Source organism: Haemaphysalis longicornis, unplaced genomic scaffold (genome assembly GCF_048455015.1).
Source record: "Haemaphysalis longicornis isolate Haplotype H1 unplaced genomic scaffold, Haemaphysalis longicornis Haplotype H1 scaffold_6, whole genome shotgun sequence".
NCBI classification, from domain to species: Eukaryota; Metazoa; Arthropoda; class Arachnida; order Ixodida; family Ixodidae; genus Haemaphysalis; species Haemaphysalis longicornis.
The window spans coordinates 90,656,964-90,682,184 of record NW_027526407.1 but is presented as its reverse complement, the minus strand read 5'-3'; the positions used below and the strand labels follow the sequence as shown (position 1 = coordinate 90,682,184).

Below are 25,221 nucleotides of genomic sequence, written 5' to 3'. Positions count from 1 at the left end.
CGGCGTACAAATCATCTCAGAACTGCTGTGTTGGTTGAGGTGTTGCTTTTTTTTATGAAATATCCAGGGCCGTCTCCACTAACGTGAAACCTGGGTAGGGGCGAAGCATGCAGAGTATAAGTGTATTCTTGGCGGCTTGTCATTTTTACCAACGGAGATGAAGCCGTCGGGGGTAGAGGAATAAAGCTTTGCTGTAAAAGTATTGCGCCTTTGAAGTACGAAGGGTGCTAGCGCCAATCGCGTAAACAAGTGTCCTGGTGTATTTTTAGTACGGGGTACGAAGCGCTCCAGCGTAAGCCGTAAGCGACGGTCCTCGTGTTTTTTTAAGTACGCGTTACGTTCTAGCACGAGGAATAAATGCGTTTCCCGGTGTTTTAGTATCGTGACTGCATGAAATGACGATTACTTACGACGACGACGACAGGAGATGCCAACAGCCCCAGCCCCTAAAATATTTGCCCCTAAATGAGGGGAAAGAGTGGTGAAACAACAGCAGAAGAAAGCTTACTGACTAGTATATTGCCCCCCTAAATTGCTGTCTTTTTACATGTAGAAATTTCCTTTCTTCTTCTGCAGACGTTGTTAGAGAAAACCGCGCAAGACACGGTGGAGAGAGTTCCGCTTGTGAAAGGCTGCCGGTTTGAATATCCTGCGTCGTTCTGCGAAAACTGATAGCGCCGCTGTTGGGTCACCCCTTCGAGGAAGCCTGCTTTTCTTGTCAGTTTTTGTCGACCGTTAGCAAGAAAATGGTGGCTCTTATCATCTGTCTCCGAGACGACAGAAGGCGACAGGCGACAGACAGAAGGCGAGGCGACAGTATCCGTAGTTTCGTACTAATATACACTAAAGGCAAACCTGGTGGGGCATTACAGTGCCGTTGTGCGCGCAGCCATGCCGCGAAGCGAAGTTCCTCTATGACTTGGCTAGGCTTGCCTCATAGCTTCTTTTCGCTCTTCAATCCAATGTTTACACAATATTGAAAATCTTTTTTCTTCTTTCTAGGGGGAGTAGTTGCTATTAATTATTGAGAAACAAACCTAATCGAACCACACTTTTCTATAACAAAAATTAAAAACTCTATTGCAAACATATTGTTTATTTTTTGAAGCCATAGGCCATTTTTAACTTCTGGTTGAGCAATGCGAACTAGGGAATAAACGTTTCTTCGCGGTAATTAAGGACACGGTCTCTGACGCGTAGCTCGCCTGCTCGCTAGTGCCTGATTTCTCGTTAGTATATACTGGTATAAAACTCTGTGACATCAACGGCTCTTCATGAAGACCACCATATAACTGGGACGTGTATCTGGGCTTCGCACGGAGGTAAGCCCTTTGTGACTCCCATCGCTCCGCTGGTATGCCGCAATTTTGTTCTAGTAATTGCCAAAGTGGGCGCGTAATCTTCCAGCTGCTTTTTAAGCTGTTCTGTTTCCGATGCCTAGGAGTGAAGCTTGCGCCGTCGTTTCCTTCGAGAACTGCCGCATGGCAGCCTTTATCGGTTCCCTTCCGACATTTTCTACTTTATCGGCGTCATCTTATTCGGAGTTTCAAGCAGCGTTTATAAATTCACGGGTACTATATAAAGAAGGGGCACAGAAGCATGATAAACTTGCGCTTTGGCTCAGATACATGCAGCCATGTGGTCAAGGAGATAAGCGAATAGGAGAAGCTCGAGAGCCCCCCGCCCCTTTCTCATTATCTAAAATGAGAGAATCAGCACTACCAGCACTTGTCATAGCACAATTATACAAATTATGCGCACTTCCTCTCCTTAGCTGCTAAATACTAGCTTGAGGGGTTTAAATGCAGATGCTAAATACGACCGAGTAAATTTGTTGAAACACATGTTCAGCTTGCCATTACCTGTTGTTACATAATTCCCCGCTCGGTTTTTTTTTTGTCTTCCTTCTGACTATTTAAGGATAGATTAATAATAGTTTTTTTGTTCCTCTGAAGGGCGTGATTAATTTTTTGCTGTAAATTTTTTTCGTGAAAAGGACTGTACCACACGTGAAGGCAGTTGCGAGTGCCTTTCGAGCACCACGCTGAGGTACGATTGCACTTCCCTAGCCAAGAATCTACACATGAGGTTTGATGTTTAAAGTCTATAAATAGCTTTGGTTGAAAACAAATGCTGCTTGAGCAAATATTAATTTCAAGAAACCTAAGCCGACCTCTCATTATCACTTATACAAGAAAAAAATTACCCACCGAAAGAAAGCGTGGATTGTAGTTTCTGAAAAGTACCCGTTAAAGGTAGCAAGGTTGCAGAGGTTGTACAATAAAATTTACCCTATTCTAGGGAATGTTTTCTGCCGCAACATACGCTGCTATAGGAGATGGGGATGCTGTTAATAATAAGATCCGGAGATTTGAATGAACGACACGAGATACTCAAAGCATTTGTGAGAGGAGGGGAGAGGGGGGGTGCAGCGGTGGTCTGCAGAGTAGGTCAATAATTCTCGTCATGACGTTTCACGCGAGTGGTCGCCACTTTCCTTTGACATCTCTATGACATGACCTTACTGACTCTTGATTTGCACTAGGGCAATCTAGGGTATGGACGTCCATAGATTATGCGGAAAAGGAATAAATGGCAGCTGAAATGTAGTTCTGAGGTTGCTTGTACTGCACGCCCGGCAGCGGCCTAGCGTACTGCGGCGATGCTGTGAAAACAATTACGGTTAATTTTTGTGTCGTGTGAGGAAGAAACAAAGCAGCGCTGACTGGGAAATAGAAGCCCGACACTTTCGTTTGCGGTTCGTCGGTTGGGAGGGCACGTGCACCGCCCCCAAGCGGAAGGAGACAGCCGTCAGTGGTTCCAGCCTCAAGGTTGTCTCGGCCGCTTCCTGCCCCAGGGGAACGCCAGCCGCACAGTCGACCTCCTGCGCTGAAGTTTTCGACGGGAGCAGCAGCACAGTTAGCGCATCCTGTCGGCTCGACGCGTCATTAACTGAATAGTAGAGGAGACCATCACCACCGTCCTTCGTCGAGTTCAAATAACGTGAACGTCCGCACCCTTCCCCCGACAGTACGATTAGTAGTAGTAAAGTCCGCTATTGGGAAAAGAACGCCGGTTGGCCAGACGGAGGAAATGGCAATAGCAGGAAGCCAGGAATAACGCTTCTTGAATCTTCAAAGGTCGTGTAGGCAGCTTCTAAATGAGAACTTAATCGTCCAGTTTGAGGTGCTAAGTGGGTTTTAAACCCCGGCTTACACTACTCGAGCCAGACCGCTTCCAGGAAAAAAGTGCCTAGCGCGGCGAGGAATTGGGGTCATGGTATGGGGGATTAGCTGGTCAATTGAGGAGTACACTTTCGAGAATATATCGATGGTCTGAGAATGCAGCGCAGTGCCAGAATGATTGGTTTACGTCCGCGATAGAGACCGCTGAGCCGTGCGGACAACGGGGGGAGGGGGTGGGTGACTTCCCACGGTGAATCCATTTTGGTGTGATGTGAGGAGGGAGAACAGCGTTGGCAAGAGTCTTATAAATGAAAATTTCGGCTGGGCCTGATTGAGAAGAGACGCCGTTGATGTAGCCAAGTGGGTCATCGATGCTAGGCGGCATCGGCGCGCGCGGCGAGCGGGGTCTACTTGCAGGCGAAAAGAGGTGGGCGAGAAAGCTGCAGGGGAATGGTCATCGAAAGGCAATTATCAACAGGCGACGCATTAAAATAGAAGACGTCCGGGAGAACGTCGTGCCAGCAGAATAGGCGGCACAATCGCGACCGTTTTTTTTTTTTTTCAAAACACCAAGACTATGTACTGCTGAATACACATCTTAAAGCCGGCCAAGCACGCAGGAAAAACAACAACGAAAAAGAACAAAACAGAGGAGTATGGTAGGCACCCATAGTTTTTTTCTACTTTCACCCGACTTTACACAGTGACAGTGTCATTCAGACCTCCACTCTTGGAGCGGCTCGTTAGGCGCTGCCTGATAGCCCGTTGAGAAATTGGCGGAAAGGTTTGGTTAGTAGAACGGTTAATTAGCAGTAGCTTTGGTCCAGCCCTACAGGCGCATATATACCTCATGTAGTTCGCACCACCCGATCGATTTGCGAAGCCGAGAGCCGCGCGGTTTCAGCTGGCCTAGGCTGCTCCTTTATCACGGCTTTTTCATTGCATTGGGGTTAGCCTTAGAGCATTCGACTCAACAAACATTAAATGAGCGTCAACATGTGGTGGTTGCAACATCTCCAGAGTACGCACTTTTGAACATTGCAACGGGGCGTGCACAACCTTTGCTGCCTACGATTAAAATGTACGGCGCAGTTCTGCCAGTCTTTGCTAATGAACTGGTATTTATCCCGGAAGTTTATTAAAGGGTGCCGCTCCCTTGCACAGCAGGTACTAATACCTATTAAACAAGAAGCTCCGCGTCAACAGTTTTCCTTGTAAGAGCTACGCTTAGGCGGTAAACGGCTCTTTCGGCTATGGTCAGTAGGGCTGCCGCATGACTGCCAGTACTTACGTTCTATGCGGTCTGTTCTATCACCGACATATTTGTCTCAGTAATATACTTCTAGCCGTGCCAAGAAACGAGTTCTCAACCGCAAGGCACTAGAAACTTCTTCAAAATACCAAATTTGCCGTACTACTCAATACATCAAACATTGTTTTAGCGCCATTGTGTTGGTTCTTTTTATCCGTGCAATCCAAAAAAAAAGTGACAAAGGAGGATGGTAGGCAAGCATTGTTTTTTCTGTACTTTACCCAGTTTTTATAAAGTGATACTGCCATTCAGGCCTCCGCTCTTGGAGCGGCCCGTCAGGCGCTGCCGGATAGCACGTTGAAAAGTTGGCGGAAAGCTTTGGTTAGCAGATGGTTAATTTGCATCAGCGTTTGTCAAGCCAAAGAGGCGTATATTTATCACATGTAGATCACCGCCCGACGACCGATTTGCGAAACCGAAAGCCACGCATCCGCGCTTGCCTAGGTTGCTTCGTGATCACGGGTTTTCGTTATTTTGGAGTTAGCCTAGTCCGTTCGTCTCAATAGCAGCTAGAGCAGCGTATAATAGAAGATGATTTAATCTTCGGAATAGCAGAAAAGGACACGAGGCGCTCATCATCAACAATACAGCTGGTAAGATTTTTGATGCCGGTCTTCACAGCCACCTATCATAAAAAGATGACCCGAAATAGCTTAAATAAATGCTAACGGCTGGCCACGAAAAATAGTCAGAAACAAGCTACTCTCTCTCACGCAATTTGCGTTGAACGTTCGCAAATACTTGGTCAGACGAGTAATCAAAACGATCTTTGTAGCGACTTACGTTCGGATGTACCAGACTTTTGTTTTCGGAGTCCAACCAACAATTATTGCAGACACAAAGACACACCACCGAGTCGCTGGGCCGCATCGCAGCACCCAATTATGCCATATTGGTCTTCCCTCTGATGCCGTTGTTGGTTCCTATTAGGTTTAGTGAGTGGGTAGTTTTTACACAGCAAATACATAAGCAAATAACCTATTCCATGTCATTTTTTTGCATTTGTTGTGGTTACAACGTCTCTAGAGTACGCAATTGGGAACTCTGCAACGCGGTGTACACAACCTATGATTCCTAAGGTAAACATGTACGGCGCACTTCTGCCAGTCTTTGCTAATAAACCGGTATTTACGACGGAAGTTGCCCCCTTGCACAGGAGGTACTAACACCTATCAAACAACAAGAGAATCCGCGTGAACATTTTTTCTTGTAACTGCTACGCTTAGGCGGTAAACAGTTATTTCGCATATGTTCATAGGTCGGCCGCATGACTTAGTGTCAGTACGTACGCTGTAAACGCCCCGCTTCTTCACCCGCATTGATTTCTCAATAATACCCCTTCAGCTGTACCAAGGAACAAGTACAGAATCGCAAGTCACTGGAAACCTATTCAAAATACCAAATTTGTCTTACTACTCGATACATCAAACATTGTTTTAGTGGCAATATTTTCGTGCGTTTTTTCCAAGCAATACCTGTTAGTGAGACGTCAACTGCACCGGAACATGCTGTCTACGTAGCGAGTATAACGCTTCTGGCTGTGAACTTGTATGGAGATGTCGAGGGTAGTGTGGCGGGCCGTGAAACCCGCCCAGTTGGCAGACTCCCAGCCGTTACATAGAGGAATCGAAGAGGAGTGCTTCCTCTAGATAACAGCGAAGATACGGGACACGAGGCAAGCCGTTATCGCGCGCTGGCATTGAACCATTGCGACGGATACAGAATGCTGCCAGATCGCCCTTGGTATGCATCCTAAGGACACGCATCTCACGGAATTCAAGGTATGCATTTTTTGGAGCCATCGCGGGCGCCTGTAGAGTGCTATGTTATTCCTAAATAGGCGTTGCAGCAGCGGCAGTGACACGCAAACTGCAGACATGATGCATAAAGGAAACGGATTGCTAAAAATACTGATATTAGCTTCAGGTTATTGTATATATTGTATCATTTTTACTATATGATCTACTTCACGCATAGCACTTAGTCCAAATGTATTTTTTGTTCTAATACTTAACCTGAATCCTGGGGTAACAGGCAGTATAAATCAGAAGTTCCGGATTGTCTCCGAAACGCTAAACCTTGCCGCCAGCGGACGGCGGGCTTAGAGTGGATGAAATGGTTTTGCAAATTCTCATATTTAAACTTTTCCGGTGTGCATTCTAGTTTTGCAAAAGTGAACGAAGCCTAATTAACGTTTTATTGCAGTGGAGTGGGCGCCCTAAATTCCTCGTTTAAAATTTGAATTCTGTACGACCCCAAGATCAGACGCTTTCGCCGGAGGGCATAGAATTGCTTATTCATACTACGCCGCATCAGCTGCACTCCTTAAAAGGACAGCAGACACTAACGTTCCTTACCATACGCCTGTTTGCTAATTGAAGCAGGGAAACGGGTCATGTTGGGAACACGTTTTTGTCGTAGTGCTTCGTATCGTCTCTTATTTCAATAAAATCACCTTCAACCAGCATTGGTTCATACTAATAGTTTTGAATATTTCAAAAAGCGGTTACGCACATACACGCCCTCTTTAGACTGCTCATTAGTTTTTTTCTTTGCATTGTTGTCTTTGTGTAGATATTTTTATTCTTTTTGCATGGTTTAGAGTTACGTAATTATATTGCTTGTTATTAAAAGTAGTTCCGTTGTCTGAGTGCTGCGAATAGTGAATATTAATGCCGATGTCTATTTTGAGTGTAATTCATGTCAGTAAAAACGTTTGTTCCATTGTTCTTTGGCAGAATGTGGGCCGTGCCATTTCCATCTTGATTGATTGATTGTAGGGTTTAACGCGCCGACGCAACGCAGGCGATGAGGCACGCTGTACTGGGGGGCTCCGGATTAATTTTGACCACCTGGGGATCTTTAACGTGCGCGGAAATCTCGTACGCAAGGGCGTTTTTGCTTTTCGCCTCCATCAGAAAAGCGGCCGCCGCGGCAGGGAAGCCATTTCCGTTTTGAATTCTCTTCAGACATCAAAGTAAACAAATAAAAAAGTAAATAAATCAATGAATATTCTTCACCCCCTGCTCTTTGATGTGCACAACACCCGGAGGCCGCGTCAAATGGCTAAAGCTGTAAGGAACGTAACTCCTTCATTGGGTAAATGTGACAGTTGCGGAGAGGTATATATGCATGGCAGCGGTGTATGCCTCTTTATAAAGTACGTTAAACACTAAACAAGGTCATGATTTCGGGTAGCCCTGATGAAGCATGTGTAGCATGGCACCGGCATTTACACCGCGCCACCATCGTTATTTAGCGTGAGGATATCTGTCGTCCAATAAAATTTTGAAGATGGCGTCAGGCGCCAATGCTTTAGAGGGGCCCTGAAAGGCGTTTTGAGAACACTAAATGGACTAGCGCAATCATTAGACTGGGTCGTCAACGTCATCTGTGCCAAGTATTGCCCTACTACGCGCAGCGGAAAGCTCACACTTTTGTTGCAAAGTTTGTCGCCCTTTTCTCACCCTTCTCTGCGTGTTTTTGGACTCCGCCATCTTCAAATGTCAACGTCATCGATTCCCAGGTGTGCGTCATGATGTAGACGTCCTACTATTGGACTGATTTTTCACGCACTTCCGGCAAAGAGATGTGTCGTCTGCTCAGCGTCGGCTCGCCGGCTGATCTGCCTGGGGAGTGCCGGAGTGCTTGGACATTTTACGACTATCCAAACAAGTGTAAGCAAACGCTTAACCGTTTGTATTGAATGCAACAGGGCCATAACACGACATAAATATTCTCTTACCTGAGTACGTTCCATAAAGAAAGCGTTGAAGCCCCGTGGCACTTCTTTCGTGCAATTGCAGAGAACGCCCTGAGCCGAATGCCCGGGTTTGGCGCATACATTTTATTCAACTTCAAAACAATCCAGAGATACATTTCGAAGAAACACAACGTCACAACATGCGTTGCAAGTCTGACCCGCGATTGATAGACGATCGGTTGCCTCCTCCTGCGTGTAGTAAATTCGGCAATCATCTCACTTGCTGTTTGCGCTGAAGAACAGACGTAACTCCGGCGCACAAGCCGAGGTGGCTTTTAGCCACGCACACTGCACATACCCCATGCGAGGTTGAGTCGCATGTCGCTCGAGAAAGATAATCCAGACCATGGAAAGCCCTATCCACCTGCAGACGCTCAACGTCGCATTTCATCGCGAAACAAAATGCGGCCACAACACGCATCCCAAACGCATCGCGCACTTCCCAATGGGAGTGAGTGATACGCGTGCAGTGCATACATGTCGTGAGGTGGGGCCCCGAGCTGAACCTGGATCACGCAACCGTAACTGACTTCGAGAGCGGTTTGTGCCTTGTTGCCAAGGCAACCGATGTTTAAGATTGTCAAAGAAATTGCACTCGCGCCAGAGCTAGAAAGCTCAGAGACTCGGCAGAGGATGTTTTGCTAATGTTGCTGCTCTCCACCACGCATCGCTCCAAGCTGTACAGGTCAGATGATTGAAGCGCTGGGAAGGCTACCGATTGGGGGAGAGTGACTAGAGTAGAAGTAGAGGGCTTGGTTGGACAGTCCGGGATGATGCGTTTGGCATTGTAAAAATGCAGAAGGCGAGGCACAAACACACAAACAGCTTCGGTCGCTGGCTTATCCTAGCTGCACGCTTCTTTCGGACAGTCAGCGATATTACGACGATACAGATCTGCGTGAGGGCGACGTGCAAACCACTCGACCTATTTAAAAACACAGGGTCAAAGAACTTGGTTCATCGGAAGAAAAGTACTGTCCACAGAAGAGCGCAACCGTGGATTTTAGTCGCGCTACTTGCTGCACGTTGAAAACGCAAGCGGCCTCACGTACGCAAGCTATTCTGCTGAAATAGCGTCCGCTATCGCAAGAGCGTCCTAACGTACGGCGCATGCGCAGTGCGAACGATGCAAAAAATAGCGCTCGCTAACTGTTTGCGTACGGCTGCGTACGTTATTCTAAAACACTATTACCACCGTTCGCAAGATATATGTGCATCTTGTCAGAACACAGGTTCACGCTGCTCCAGTGCGGTGCTGGTTTCCTCTGCGCCTTCCCGTTCATCGCCTCTGGTAAGCGATGCGAGCTGGCACGTTTTGTGCATAGGTTCTTCATCGCTTCAAAATGTCTTTTTCACATGCCGCCCGTAGGAATTTCCAGCGCCGCAAAATAAGACCCGGCACCAGCGGGGCCACATCTGGGGCGCGCTTTTTGGATAAACAGTGCGCAGTGCATCAAAGGGAACGAGCACACGATCCTCCCCGTGCGGCTGCGAGTTCGCCGCCCATAAAAAGTCACGTGGCGCCGATAGCAACTGCAGCAACGTACACCACGATAAGGCAAGGCCAGGTCGCAAGCATGCGGCCAGGTTTTTCGTTTGCTTTTCCAGCCTTGAGCGGAGTGCGGGATCCATGGTGTCAAGAAATATTAAAGAGCCAAAAGAGCTTGCCCATAGCAGACGGCAGTCTGGGAAGCGCAATAGCGGAAGTACGCCACCGCCGAGGAGCGCAGCTTCATGGGAGGGATAGAAGAAAAAGTTGAAAAGAGGAGGAAATGCGGTGCGACGATAATGCACGGTGTTTGATTTACGATTTTTCAGCTAATATTCATCGCTTTAACAAAAGTCTTGCGGAAGGGTATTGCTAATACACTGATTAAATTGGTTACGTGTACATCAATGCATCGGCGGAAGTTATTTCAGGACCCCTTTAAGTGCAGAACACTTTAGGCGCTCGCCTTGTCGTCCAAGCTCGCTCGCTCAACGCAAGTATATAGAGCACCAACGCCGTGTCCCGGGGTAACGCTGTTGTTCGCGGCGTACCCCAGAGGCTTCGAAAGCCAAGCGGTTTATTAGTCATAAGCGTTAGAAACTGGTGAAATGCTGGCGCTTGTCATACATCTTACCTTTGTCTAGCGCAAAGTAAACTGTAGGTACATTTGAGGGAAGGTATACGTATTAACCGGCAGCGTCCGCGTTCCTTTAGTTAACGACGCCCGTTGGGTTGGTTTTAAACTCAAAATGTGGCAGTGCAACGCCGGCGCGTGCCGAGAGAAACGCACAAAGAGAACAGAACTCCCGCTTGTACAGTTTCAGGCAAGGTGCGCGCGAGCACTGCGAAGGCGGGAAATTTCAATTGTCTGGGGTGGTAGCAGTAAGCGGATAACGGCGGTACAGCTCATTATGGCGAATCACTGCTCTGCACTTCCTAAAGCTTTCACACTGAGTGGAATGGCTTTTATTTGTTTATGCTGTTTACGCTTGTTTTAGTTGTTTTCTTAGTACCCATACTGTTTTGCTAGTGCAGTACCATAACCGAGCACTTCGGTTTAGATGTACTGGCGACTCCGTTAATTTATTCTTATTTCAAGTGAAATACGGCTCGCCCGCCTCTCTTTGTTACTAAAGGGGGTTGTTCCCAATAATTTTACCTCGAAGCTATCATTTTTGCCGCGAGTCTGTCGGACGTTCTAAATTTTGATTTTAGTTATGTAATCAGCACTCGAGATTCCGCACCATACATCGTCAACGTGATGTCGATTTTATTTTAGACGTTTGTGTTTTGTAAGTTCGACAGAAGTAGCCTGCAATTTATCCCTTGGTAGTGCCCTCTGAATGAATTGAAGTCCATATTGATTCTGCATCTTATGTTGTGTCGTGGTCTGCATCACAAGTAACAACTTTTCCAACTGAGGGTCAAGGGATGTTTCCTGCATTAAATATAGAATTACCTTAGATATCTCCCATTTCTTCTATTTTCGATTTTTAAATCCGTAAGTAAACGTTCAAACGTTATTCGGGCAGCTTCTTGGGCACTTTTGAAGGTGGCACTGCGATTTTCTGAAACAGACAATGTAATTCGTAAATATAAAGGTACTGAAACGTTTTCCGTTTACCAGTATTCAGGGGGTTTCTCTATCTCACTTCCTAAATACCACACCAAAGCCTGCTGCAAAACATTATAGAGAAATATATCAATACATTCTTCTGATAGAAAATTTTTTTTGCTCCTTACAAAGGGTTGTGCTATGCGTAGGTTGGCTTTAGATTTCCTTTAAACATGGTTTTAACCCCCTGAACCCATGATTTCTAAATGCTTCCGTCACTAACCGGTGTCTCCTCAATGAAACACTTTTTGACAATCTTTCAAGGTGGTGTAGACCAGTTATTACGTTCCTGGAATTGCTGTTTTAGCATTCTGGCGGGATTTTTCACGGAGTTGTTTGGTTCGAGCTTTAATATCATACCGACCCATATTCCAACTGCTTTCCAGAAACAACCATTTTACAATTTGCGAAACTACTGCCTGAGTAACTCCAGGAATTTGTGTACCTTGCCTGTTTCTGCAATGTTTCGATGCAGAGTCATGCCACTCAGAGTTCTGCTCAGAGGGTTCCAACCCGCAATTCCTGATGGTCAGCCAGCGACCTTCGTGGAGGACCTGCCGGATGATGTCTTGTGCACGCAGTGCTCCAACATAGCGCCGACTCTATTCACTGACCCCCGGGGTCACGGCTACTGCGGACCTTGTAGGAGCATGTGTTTGGAGAAGGGGCGATTCCAGTGCGCTGTATGTGAGGCCTCCTTTGAAGAGCAAAGGGTGAGTACTGGTTTTAGAGCAACTTAAGGAAAGGTATAGGGACCGTGCGGCCGTTGTATGGCACCACCGTCGCTTCAGCTAACAGCGCCGCCCATGGCGAACTGCTCGTCAGTGGAATGCCGGTGGCAGTCAGCGCAGCGTACTTGTGCATGGCTTTCTGTTGTTGTGCTGCAATGCGGTTTTCAAAGCGTAAATAACCACAATGACGTTTTTAAGATAGGTAAATCTTGAAAGTACAGGCGACCTTTGCGAGGCATGCCATGTGTGTGATTCATGCCCATACTCAGTTTTACGCATAGCGGACGACGCTCAATGCGCCAAGTTGCAAGTCAAGCTGGAAGTTCAAATTCGTTCGTTCATGCAAACTTTTCATGCCAGCAGGCATTTTGGCGTATCGAGGAATATATCGCAGCTAAATGCTACAACTACGCTGTTGCGCGCAGCTGATTCTGGAATGCTGCGGCGCTGGCCTTGGCAGTTTATGACGAAAAAGCGTCGTGCACAAGCGAACTCTAAAGTTGAGGGGTACCTTCTAAAATTTACCCAAAAAAGAAATTGTGATAGACGACGCTTCGCAATTTCATTAAGTGCCGTAGAAACGTGTTTTATTTCATAGAAATACGTTTACTATAGCCATCGGATATCTTTTGCAGAATAAATACCGCATGAGAGTAGGACGTCATTGCTTGTCGTGGAAACGCATTGCTTTATAAGACTTGGAATGGTTGCTGGCTGGTTGGTTAACTGTTTTTCAAAAAACAATACCTATGTGGCTTCAGAACCAGAGACGGGAGGGTGCCAGAAACACGCTCTCAGTTTCACAACTAAATAGTGCAGTAGAGTTTTTCAAAGCTGCCACCTACGCTTGAAAAATCGTGCACTCCTCCGTCTAACAACGGTGACAGTTTATGGCAAAGCTTTGCCGTGTTGATTTCCTTGGTAAACAGGGGTAATTGGAGAATAATGGGAGACGCCTTTGCCCTGCAGTGGCGTATATAGAGTGGTGATGACGATGAACATGATGACATCATGATGATGAGGATGAACAAGAGAGGTGATGATGAACACTAATATTGGTAGTTTTATTCGTACTTCGATCAGTTAAATCGCTGCAAAAAGAGCTCATGCAATGTAGCCCATACCCAACTTCAGAAGCGTAAGGCAAGTATACGCAGCCGTTACTGCATCTAAGAGCCCAAAACAACTCTCCACACTTCGTTACCCCTCACATATCCCCTCAGAACACCATTAAAACATCCTAAAACACCGAACCAAACACGGCAAAAACAACAGAAAGCTGCGCACTCCGACACACCGGCTCATTCCTTTTACGAGGGGAGCGCCGAGTGGCGGAGCCACCTGTCCAGCTGCCCGGTGCCTATACTAGTCGCAAAAAGGGGGTGTGAAACAATTTGTTTCATTTAGACACCAGTGGCGAAGAGCTATATTGACTTACTTTTGGTTGGGAACGCGCGTAATTTGCTTTTAGATATGAAGCATCTATCTGTCGGGGCTATGGCCCTCTCTTGTCGTTATCGTTGTTGCGTCGTCAATTACCCCCACTGCGCATGCTCTGCTTGCTGAACGCCCGGTCCCTTGTATGGCTCCTGGAGCGACAGTGTTGCCCGTGTCTTCCTTGGCCGGCGCGAGACGAGCACGCTTCCCCTTTAAGGGCTCCTGTAGCGACAGTGTTGCCGGTGTCTGGCGTAGGCTCGAGACGAGCACGCTTGACGAGCACGCTGAAGCACGCTGACGAGCACGCTTGACGAGCACGCTTAAGCGTGCTCAAGACGAAGACGCTTAACGCGCCCTCGACGTTTCATCGTCGTGGGCCACGGCGTGCGGCGGCGAGTCTCGGCGGGTCATGATTACAAGCAGCCCACAATCATCCGGGGAACGTGCATCGACCTCATCTTCAGCAACTTTAGGGTTCATCCACTACAACAGCCCTTGACTTTACGCTTCACATACCATGAGGCGGTCATAATCAGAGCGGAACGCAAACCACAGTTCAACGTCACCTACGTTGAACATGATGATGATAATGTTAAAAAAAACTCATACCATGTAGAACGTCTCTCTCTTTCTCTCTTTATTGCCTCTCCACTCTAGCACCCCTAACCCCATCCAACAAAATTACATCATCTTCCCGTAGGGGAACCCTGAGTAGTATGCGAAACAGCCATGGGGTCAACGCAATTTCCCATTTCGTACTTGCGGTAAGTGAATAGCGTGGTAGTTACTATAGAAACCAAACGTTAAATATAACGGTAGCTACGTACCTCAACCTCACGGAAACGACGAACTGGAAACTAATGGCCACTTGAATCGACCTCATGCTTGCTTCGCATACTACTCAGGGTTCCCCTACGGGAAGATGGTGTAAATTTTTTGTGGCTTCCACAACTACTGCTCCACTTGTGACCATCGAAGCCCCGAGTCCACAAGGGTCCTCATGCCCTCTGGCAGTCGTCTTGCCCTCGCTTCCCTATTCCTTGTGTGTCGTACAACTCTCCCAAAACTAAGGTTTCATACGAAATATTACGCTATGGCGACACATTTGTCATACACACCTAGCGGGAGGCTCGAAGGAGCAAAAAAGAGAACAGAAAAAGTTGGTTCGTGTGCGCTTTTATAACAGCGAAACTGTTCAGTAGATCGTAATTTTTGTGTCCGCAGTTAAAAATACTACGAAGTTACTCAGCGCGCACTTGTGAGCGTGAGCCTCGCGGCGGCCGCCAGCCAGTTAACAAAACCAAGAAAATGCCTAGAACCCGTGTGTGAATGTCTCGTGACCACCGCCCAGCGTCCCCTACGCATGTTCGCCAAACTAAGCATACCCACACATGAAGATTGGCCAAGTTTGCGGCTACCGCCCGGCAGTTCCAACTACCAAGAACACGCCGAGCGCTCGTGTGTTCGTGCATTGCGGGGTCGACCTAGCGCCCTCAAGGCATGTTTCTGAAGCCAAGCCAGGATTGGCAAAAAAAAGATCCATCTTTTGGCGCAATCGTGGAAACTCTTGCTCGCAACGAGGAAGGCTCCAGCGCTTGCCGTAATCCTGGTAACACTCGCTATGACGTAGGAAGAAACGTCATAGCGTACGTCCCTGCCCAGTGATGTCCAATGATTATCATTTCCAAAAAATGAAAGAAGCTCGCGCTTATAGCAACAATGATGGAGGAAAGGTAGTTGTAACAGCGAAGAAGAAGCAAATCGGCTGCAGTCGTGGACTCAAACCTTCGTGATCGTCTTGAAGGTTGCGTACAGCTCGCTACTTTCAAGCCTTAGCTTCCTTCATAATTTTTTTCTACAAATATCGTCAAAAGATGGTATTCTTCTTCCGGCCCTACCACGTAATGTCTCTGCTCTCTTCCCCGTTCGCCCCAAGCTGTTCCTCTCCTGTATCACCATTTTTTGATAAAGATACTCGATTTGCAGAATTCTTTTCAAGTTTCCCGCGCGCTATCGGTTGCGACCTTCTGTTTTTTTTTTTTGCCTTTGCGCTCGAGCCACAATCTAGAAGCGTGAACCCTTTTTATATCTCGTACAGTAATAATATTTTGAAACACGTAGTGGGTTTTCTGTTGCAATAAATACGCCGACGTCTACATTTGATTCGAAAAACTGCGGCAGTATCCGTTTTGTATTCGTTTTTTTATGTTGAAAAACTTCCCTTTGCTGAATAATGTAGAAAATAGGAATTTTACCGCCAGATATATCAGTTTGAAAAAAGCTTTGCCTATATAAAAATCTTGTTGAAGTACTTACATTTTTGTCCTGTGCCCAAATTGATGTGCACAAAGACATACATAGCAAAATATACAACGACCAAAGCTTTTATGTTTAGTAGCCTATGAAGGACAACCCGCTTAAATTATGTAGGCCTCCGCATTTCGCGGTTGCGGTGCAACCGCAAGCGACAAGAAAATCACTTTTGACCACCGTAGATATTCAGGCGCTAGGAGTATGTTTTTATACTTTATTTACACCCATTGGACGGGAGCGAAACGTTCTATTTTGAGAGGGTAGTTTAGGTTTGCACTGGTTATCTCCCTCAGCGGTAACAATTAAATGGCAGAAGAAAACACCTTAAGGAGACTAATTAGCTGGGACCACTGGCTTTTTCCAAGGATGTGAGCCTGCTTTAAATAAGCGGAATAGCAGGCACCTTGATCCTTAATTAAGCCCCTACTGACACGTCAGTCTAAATGATAATCAAGTTAGAAATCGTCAGATATGAGGCGCATGCGTGTCCGAAAAAACAAAACGAGGTCATTTTTTTCTTATCTAATGCTAACAAAATTATCCCGGACCATCTCCCCTAACCTGAAACCTGGCGAGGGGCGACGCATGCAGTATATAAGCCTATTCAAAGATTGTGTATAGCTCTCTTTCAAAACGGCGCTCGCTGATTGGGCGCCGAGAAGTGACGGTGAGAGGAGCAATCACGCGCTTTCTGAGATGGTTCCGCCCTCTCTTTTGTTGAGCCAATTTTTAGCAATTTGGTGAGAGACCAACTTCTCGTAAGTTATCTTCGTGTCAAGCACAGCAGCATGCAAAGATGTATTCTTTGTAGGAGAAAACATTGCAGTTGAAATCAATTTTGAGACGGAATTTCACACATTTCAGTTATTACTGCAACTAAATCCTGATTATTCCTGTATCTTAAATTGATTTAAATCAGGTTAGTTTATTCTGAACCGGTTTTATCCATTAAACGTTGGTGTTTGACCATCGTTTGACAACTTGATTTACGCTGCCGACACGAGACGACGACATGAGACACCGAAAGCCGGAGCCCCAAGGTGCATCGCCCCTAAAAAGGATCACGCAATTAATATTCTACGCAGTCAAGTTGCAATCACTGAAACTATCTAGACGTGGGCCTTAATATACTTTTTAGAGAACTGCGGAGGCATGTCACTAACGCTGTATCAAAATGCAGTTGACATTAATTACTTGGTGTTCTTAAATTTCTCTTGTAGCTGCACTTTTTGGTGACGTGTGTGTCGTTGTGAAACTTCTGTGTTCAACAAATGAACGAAAAAGGGAAAGTTTCGAGAGGTTTGTTACGGCGTATATCACTTTGGTTTTCAGAGTACTGACAAATAAACGTGCTTAGAGAACGCGTTCTTTTTGAGTTCTAGCGAATGGTAGCATTGGTAATTCATTTTAAAATGACTAAGAGCTAAGGTCATGTAACGTAATTTGTCGTTTAGCAATGCGTGTGTATTTGTGCTTATCTACATTTCAAAAAGAAACTGGCCTAAAACTAGGCCACAAAACAGTCTGAAATTTTGGCGGCATTAGGCAGAACCGTTTATTATCTTCAGCGCCTGAGGAAAGCCCTGCTATATCAAATGTCATAAGAAGGCCGACCTTTTAGTAAAAATATTTGTAGAACTTACGCTTCCTCAGGCTCTTCACTGGCTTGTGTCTGAAAGGCAAGCTGTTACCAAAAATGTTCAGCTTTACTCGCACTTTCGAGATTATCAGTCAATTTTATTCTCTCAGCTGTTTCCAGACAACACCATACCGCAGAAAATTGGAATGAAACAGGTTTTTTGTCCACGGAGTCTGCAGGAAGACGAGGTCATAATACCTTTTGCGGCTTTCAAGGTAGGCAGTGGTAACTATATGTTTGACGGTAGTCTACAGGGCCGGCAATCTGAATATGGTTTCGATATCAGAAACGTTGGTTTGAAGCGTTTTTTAGAGATACGTTGCAGAACTTTTCTTTGTATCTATTAGACAGAATAAGATGTATAGTTGAGGGATTTCGGGATACGTTTCTTTCGAGAATGTCGGGAATATAGCGCAGTGGAAATGTCATGTGTCTCATATCAACATAACAACTGCCAGGAAAACTACAGTAAAATTTCCTATAAGGTCTAGGTTGTAAGGTTAGGAAAAAGCGTTCTTCGACAGAGTTATACGTACATGCAGGATCTAACACACCGAATATGTGGTATCCCCTATGTTTTTTCCCACCCATGTCTGGCGCAGAGGTCTCACTAACACAATGCAGTGATTACTGAGGTACCATGTTGGATTTTATTTGATGAGGGATTACGCCCTAGTTCTTATCGTACTCTACACTTCAAATCAGCGGTTTGCATGAATTATGTGCTAATATTTTTGGCAGGCGCACCTCCACGGTTGCCACTGCGGCAAAGACAGCGATAAGCAGGTATGCTTAACAAATATATGTTATTTTTGAAAGTTGATTTGCATTTTATCTTTTGGCAGTACTCGAGACGCGGTACTGTGATGCACAAAATCCCCTCAAAAACGTGCTGAATTGTATTTTAGGCATAGCGATATCCACCGTGTCCGTACATATATGCGCCTTATGCAATTAGGCACACATAAAACCGGGAACTCAAGCATGAACCAGAACTTTCTTGCTTATTTAGGCTTTTAGAGCTTGCTTTCGGTGTATGCAAAAATATAATGCTAAGCAGATAATATCCACCGTTTTTATGAAAGATGCGGACATAGAGTGATAAAGCACTTTTGAAACGGCCAACGTACTGTGGAGCCTGAAAGTTTTAGATAATGTATATACTCTACATGAAAACGTTCTCTGAACAATGTAGCAATATATAGAGTACGATGGTTGATGTGCTTGTTGAATAAGCAGATGTAAACGTGAACCCAACCCTACCATGACACTTTTTCTCTAGGAACTCCCATTAAAAAAAAGTGCAATTGAAAGAGCATTACAATAAAAATAACTGACAAGAATACAGGATTGGAATCATAAGTTTAAAGCTTTAAAGCGGAAATTTTTATTATGGGTAAACAAATGTTTACTTTATTCTATGCTGGCATAATCCTGTAGCTTATCCGCCGAAAACATGCAAAATGTTCCTTAGTGTTCAGGAAAGCTTCCTTCTAGGCCGAATATTGAAAGGCAAGACTTCGCTTGGTGTCACCGTTTAGCTAAGGAGTTAGTTCTGCTTTGCAGTACAGCACCATGACGAACTTTGGTGCAGCAAATATTATGGGCAAACTGCAAGAAAGTTTTCTCATCAAACGTTATTCGGTCCCTTATATGGTAGAAAGATGGAACTGTTGTGAAATACCCCATTTCAGCAAACTGAACGCCTTATGTTTCCCACTTTGATTGATTTCATGAATTAACTAGGAAGTAACCGAGAAAGTTCTATATCTAAGGTTGAATAGTAACCAATACAATCGCATTCTTGGCCCATTCTCTCTTCATGATCAACTTTATCTTGATTTCGCTTCTATGTCACTGGTATTTATATGCGTGAGTTGTCTTCTTGTCTTAAAAATGACCAAGTGCATTTATAAATAAACTGTTACTGCGACTAGACGATTTGGATATTACGTATTGCAGAAGATAAATAGCAGGGAAAAAGAGCATGTATCTATGTCACTTTCTTAAAAATAAGCACGTCAATTTTTAAGACAGGCTTCCGGCCCGCTACTGTCAGCAAAAGCACGCCCGAGGGGTAGTGCGCTCCTGACACCAAACCATCATTTTGTTTTGTTATTCTCCTGCTCTCTACCTTGGCATATTCTGTGACAGCAATTCTCCAGCTAGGCCACAAACCCATACCGGGCATTGGCTAAACAAATACTGAAAACTCTTGTTTACACTTCTTTTTGAGAGAGTGTACCATAAATGCATAGTAGAGTAATAAATTATGAAAGTCCGTCAATCGGCGCAAGAAAAACGAAAAGGGAAAATTTAATTCCTACGTGGGTTGATTTGTAATAGTGCAACTGTCTCGTATTTTCTTCGCCATGATTTTATTGGTAAGACACGAGGATAAAATAACTTTGATAAAATATTTACCGATTTTTGATCCCCAAGATAACTTTACCAATCTCAGCCTGCTTTTAGTAGCTGTTGCTCCCATTTCTTACAATTTTCCTACCGGGATGTTCATTTGACAAAAGCCAGTTTATTTAGTGGGTAGCTCTTGGGGTTCTGCCATCACTTCTACTAAGAAATCTAGTATCTTATCAACATTTCTCGTTGTAATTTATCCCTGGACAACTTTCGTTCTATGAACTATGTATCACTGCTCAATTGATTTTTGAATGTAGTGAAGAGTTCATTGAATAAGTTGGAGATTGCCTGTGCTCTGCATTCCCAGTGTTTCCCCTTTAAAACCTGCTACAATTAGATATTTTACGGTGCTGCATAAGAATCCTGGATAAGTGTTTTCCTTCTGTGAGAAAAGTGTAATTGTTAAAAAATAACCGGTTTTTTTCGTTAATACAGACATCCTTTAACAGCGCAGAATCGTCGACGGCAGACAATTCGGAAACCCCAAATTTGGTGGTAAATAACTTATTTTCTACTCTTTTACACTGCGTTTTGACTCGACTGTTGCGACGAAATACATTTGTAGTGCCTCCTAGTCTTATCTAGAGTATACTTTACAAAAATGCCTGAGAAATGCATCGTCTGAATTACCCCAAGCAAATGCCTTTATATATACAAAATTTTAGGTGTATCAATAAAATAATGCTGAGACACCAACTACCACTTAGTTTTGGATACACACTGTTTCTATGAAAAATGATCATTAATAATATAAATACCGATTTTTAACAGTGTGCGTTAGACAAATTATGAAAGGGCATAAGATCAGTGCGAGCGATTAAAACGCCTGCAATACGGATGTGTAATTATGTGTTTTAACTACATGTGGATCTGGTCTCCTGAAGGAAATAGTTAGAAAAGTTAACAAACTCAACGACATTACTTAACTTTGATGTGGTTGTGTAATAGTTGGAACCTAATGCGTGTTGTTTGTGTGACACTGTGATCTTTCTGTGTATTTGTCGGCCTATGCTTCGTAAGATACATAGGAAATGTATTATTGAGGTGCTTTCGGGCTCTTGGGCTATCATGAATGTGCGAGCGTGTTTAAATTTGTGAACATCACTTTTGTTCCTAAAACCGGGATAAGGGTGGCTGAGGCCTCTAGCAGGCCACAAGTGCCTTTAGTCTCAACAACCCCTGTGGTTTGCAAAGAAATAAAAATAAATAAAGATCTATTTTGGCAGTAGAATATTCAGATCGATGTTGGAAAACTTTATTGCGTGCAAAAGTACAAAGTGTAGTTATATGAATAAATAGAGGCCGCGTTTTTAGCTTCCTAATGTATATATTTGATTACGTCTCGTTTGTTTTTTGTGCCCAAACAAAGGAGTGCCCTATATGTGAGCTGAAATTGCCCAAATTAGAAGCAAGAGAACACGTAAAAGCCTGCCTCAGTAAAACCCCCAAAATGGAGCGAAGCCCCTCCCAGCAAAATGTAACTCCACACAAGGTCAGTACACGTGTTGGAAACAACCACCTTTCTTCAATTTTGGTGAATGCTGTGTAGCATAAAACATTGCAGGCAGAGAAAAATTAAGGCACAGGTGACACTGATACTGAGTTCGTAATGGTTCTGTGAGTGTCCGTGCTCGACCATGGGTGTTTTCTTGGGCACAAGGCTAAAATTACTAACATTCACGCTATGACAAAGCAATATTCACACAATTTGGGAGTCTGTGTATATCATACGGATACTCTGTTGCGTCGAGGGTGAGCTTGGAAAAAAATACCTCAGCACTTGCATTAAAAATTTAAAGGCCCAGAAAGGCTGCCAACCTGAGCTTCTAAACGTGATCTTGCAAACGTGAGCTTGTAGTTAAGATATTGAAATTGTGCGTACAAATTGCAGAAAGACACTAAATAAGTTCCCAGTTTGAAAGCCAGCGCAATCTATCGGATAACTATTGGAAATTTCATGAGTATTTCATTGCAGCCCCAGGCCACAAAGAGACTTATGCGGTCATTTTATTGTTAGGAATTGTCTAACATTTTTGTTCGCCGTGCCTTCACTTGTGCCTGAGACTGCATATTCATCATCGGATAATGCGCAATTAATTTCGGTCGCTCTGTGGGTTTTGCTTGGATCCGTGTGGCATCGCAAGCGAGATTGTGCAAGCGAAACAGACAGCCAATGTTTGACCATGTCGTACCGGTGGCTAAAGAAAGAATACATACTGGTTCAAAAGGCATAGATGCGAATAATCAGTATTTTAGCTGCAAAATGTTATACATATATTTTAAATACTATAATCAACCGCTAGAACGAAGCAAGCAAGAAAGAGCCTTACAGGTCTCTGTAATGAGGCGACAGGTCTGGTCAAAACAATAAAGAAAAGTTGCTAGAAACAGCTAATTCACGAAACATTTCTCCTGCTGTAAATTATACCGTGCCTTTTTTTCGCCGGGCATTTGTATTTTTCTCACTAACTCAGATCGTCTTTTCTGACGGTTCGCCGGAGTTTTCCTCTGGGCCGCTGGGGATTTTATTAAAAGTTTACTTTATTACTGTGCTTTGAGTGAGTGCTTTAATTTAATCATAGCTGATTGTAAGTGTGGGAGCCACCACTGTTTGGGCCACTTGTACGCTTAGTTTTTTTATGGTTTCGAAAAAAGACCAGTTTGAGCAAGAATGCTGACCTACCACACAGAAAAAAGACACCACTGGAGAAGTTGGAGTGCACATTCGCGAGGCTTTTTTATGGCCGACTATGCAATTCAACTGAGAAAGCTTAAAGTAAACTTCAAGCTCATGAACGGGAAGCCAAAAACAAAGGAAATCAATAAAATATTCAATTAATGTAAAATCTTAAAAACCAACGCAATATAAAAAATGCTAGGCCATACTGCTGCGTACGTAAAGCGCATGTATGCGTTGAGTCCTCGACACTTATTAGATATATCGGGTAAACCCTGCCTACAACCGTCGCCGCGTGGATGTTACCGGTTAGCCAGGAAGAGCGTGTGCTTGCGCGCCGTAGGAATCAACCGTTGCCTTGCATTTAGGCGACTAAGAACATTTCAACTGAATTTGCTAGTAAAGCAAACACATTCAGAATCGGTGCGACTTATTCACTTGCGTAGACGTCTGTATGGATAGGTACATTTTGGGTAGTATTATTAATATTGATTCGCACGAGTGGTAAATTTCATGCTAGCAGTATACATTGTGATGGCGCACTATGCGAAGCTGTCAAAGTTTAGGAATCCATTTAGCGCGAATTGATTAGAATAACCCTCCCAAACAAGTTGTTTCTCCACTCGCTGCACAATTATTTCGCAATCTATGAAGATGGTAGTCATGCAGTTACGTTAAATGTCCTTCAACTTCGTTCTACGCATCTTCTTTTGCACAAAATTTTCGGTTTGCATTAGTAAAGATGTCGAATACAACTGCACGCCGCGTCATACCATAAACACTGCCCAATTCATGCCCATGCTGCATATGTGCACATACGATTTTTCACCCTCGAAAATGTCTGTCGTATGCTTTCCCCAGAGTGAAGATACATTCCGGCAGGCGCAGAGTTATGCGCAGTTTCCACGTACCTCAACTGTAAGTGATCACCCTTTGAATTTCTCTCACAACACTTGCTGCAGTAGCAGTTGCTTCGATGTTGGGCTTGGTGGTTTATTTATTGGAGAAAAAAACACCAATGCCCGTGTGAAGAGTCTTAGACGTCCTGGGCATCTTTAATGTGCACACAATAAATAAGATTTATCCACAAACATGCCTCACATCGTGCATAATTCCACAGCTGAAATTTGGTGCGGAATGTCTAAATAGAACAAAACAAAGTCTTTCTCACAGGGCGTAACAATGCTCTTTTAAATTAAAAGTGAATCGCTTTGTTTCTTTTTGCAGCCCGCACGCACGCCTGCTAGTGTTCTTCCATCATCAAGGAGTTTTCCAACCTATGTCGAAGGGGTAAGAAATCCCGAAACCCATTGCAGGAAGGTTTTATGAGATACGAAAAGTAAAACGTTCTTTGTGAATACGCACACTTAAACGGAGTACCTCCTCAGGGAAGTTGCACAGCCATGAGTATTTTATTTCGTAGAATTCAGTTTGTTTGTTCAGTTCCTGCTTGTGTTCTAAAAATCACGAGCCGTATTGAGTTTTGGGACTCTTCGCGCTCTTTTTAACAACGCGGTGCCATCAGAAATACCAAGCTTCTAAGTCAAAATGATTTTCTAGTGCCTATAAGCACATGGAGCTCTTTGTTCAACGGAAAGAATATATCATTTTTTTCGCTAAAGCAGAGTGCTAAGATGTCCTTATTGTTGTTATTTTACCCTTATAGCAAGATTATGTTGAAAGTCTTGTTTTCATTATTCCTGCTCGCTTCATGTTCATGTGTTTCTTATTGTGAAATTCATTTCTCATGAACTGGGCTGTTGGAAATCACAGCAAGACGCTAGGGTACCAAGGTGCCATGAGTTGGTTTAGCCTCAGGCGGCTTCTTATTGCGTCTTAAAATAGGGACGTGCTACGTGTGCTTAAGGATTAATACAGGTTTCACAAACCGATGCCTATTCGAGATATTAGATTGTTGTTATTGCTTGATCTGAATATGTGCTATAAATGGCGCTTATTTTATGAGGTATTGCTGAAAATAGGTGTAAAAAATATGGGCAACTCTATACAAGTGCTGCAATGCTGTTTAAATTATTTCAGGATAGTTCTCTTCTTCTGCTTACTGTCAATAGGGCTTAAACGCCTGATTAAAGCACCGTTCACTTGTTTATGTTTTATGCGGGATTTTGCCGGTGGTGGCTGCAGGAGGAAGTGCCAGGGGTCACAAACCGGTCCTCCCTATACTTGACGGCTTCCAGTAAAGTAAGTCCAAAAACTCCACAAGTGCGCCATTTAAGATTTTTTTTGTTTAAGACCGTATTGTTCTCTGTGTCGCTAATATAATGGGTTGGTACAGTTATCGGATGGATGATTTTAAGAGGAACCTCGAAATCCGAGGTTTATGTTCTAATGATCACAGTTCTATCATGTTAAAAGTTTGCAGGAAACAAAGCTGTTTAACCATAACATTGCGATTAAAGTTGTATTCAAACATCATGACACTTGTTTCTAATTTAAATATAACCCTTGTGGTTGCTCGAGGCTCTGGATACAAGTTGTCAAAATCAGGAGTGAACTGTCTATTCTGCTTAACTCTATTTGTCATGTGCTGTCTTTAACCCCAGTAAAATTATAATTGCTGTAGGCCCCTTAGTATGCATGTATCCCTGCAAAGCGCAAATAGGTTTACAAAAGATAAC

The 25,221-nt window shown here is 44.3% G+C and overlaps 1 protein-coding gene across 4 annotated transcripts in view; it reads left to right on the top strand.

Annotated features, from left to right (window-relative positions):
* The first annotated feature begins 811 nt into the window (after window positions 1-811).
* LOC144141023 (uncharacterized) overlaps window positions 812-25,221 on the top strand; it is a 36,311-nt gene continuing 11,901 nt past the window's right edge. The window contains exons 1-10 of one of the 4 annotated variants that reach the window (XM_077672501.1): window positions 6,046-6,278; window positions 8,024-8,174; window positions 11,840-12,077; window positions 17,595-17,699; window positions 18,226-18,270; window positions 20,341-20,400; window positions 21,275-21,397; window positions 23,444-23,500; window positions 23,810-23,872; window positions 24,728-24,784. In XM_077672501.1, coding sequence (XP_077528627.1) covers window positions 11,844-12,077; window positions 17,595-17,699; window positions 18,226-18,270; window positions 20,341-20,400; window positions 21,275-21,397; window positions 23,444-23,500; window positions 23,810-23,872; window positions 24,728-24,784 — 744 coding nt within the window. In that variant the 5' untranslated portion in view covers window positions 6,046-6,278; window positions 8,024-8,174; window positions 11,840-11,843. Of the gene's footprint in view, window positions 1,323-6,033; window positions 6,279-8,023; window positions 8,175-11,839; window positions 12,078-17,594; window positions 17,700-18,225; window positions 18,271-20,340; window positions 20,401-21,274; window positions 21,398-23,443; window positions 23,501-23,809; window positions 23,873-24,727; window positions 24,785-25,221 lie in introns of those variants that run through there. The other 3 variants (XM_077672500.1, XM_077672499.1, XM_077672502.1) reach the window with 3 other exon arrangements.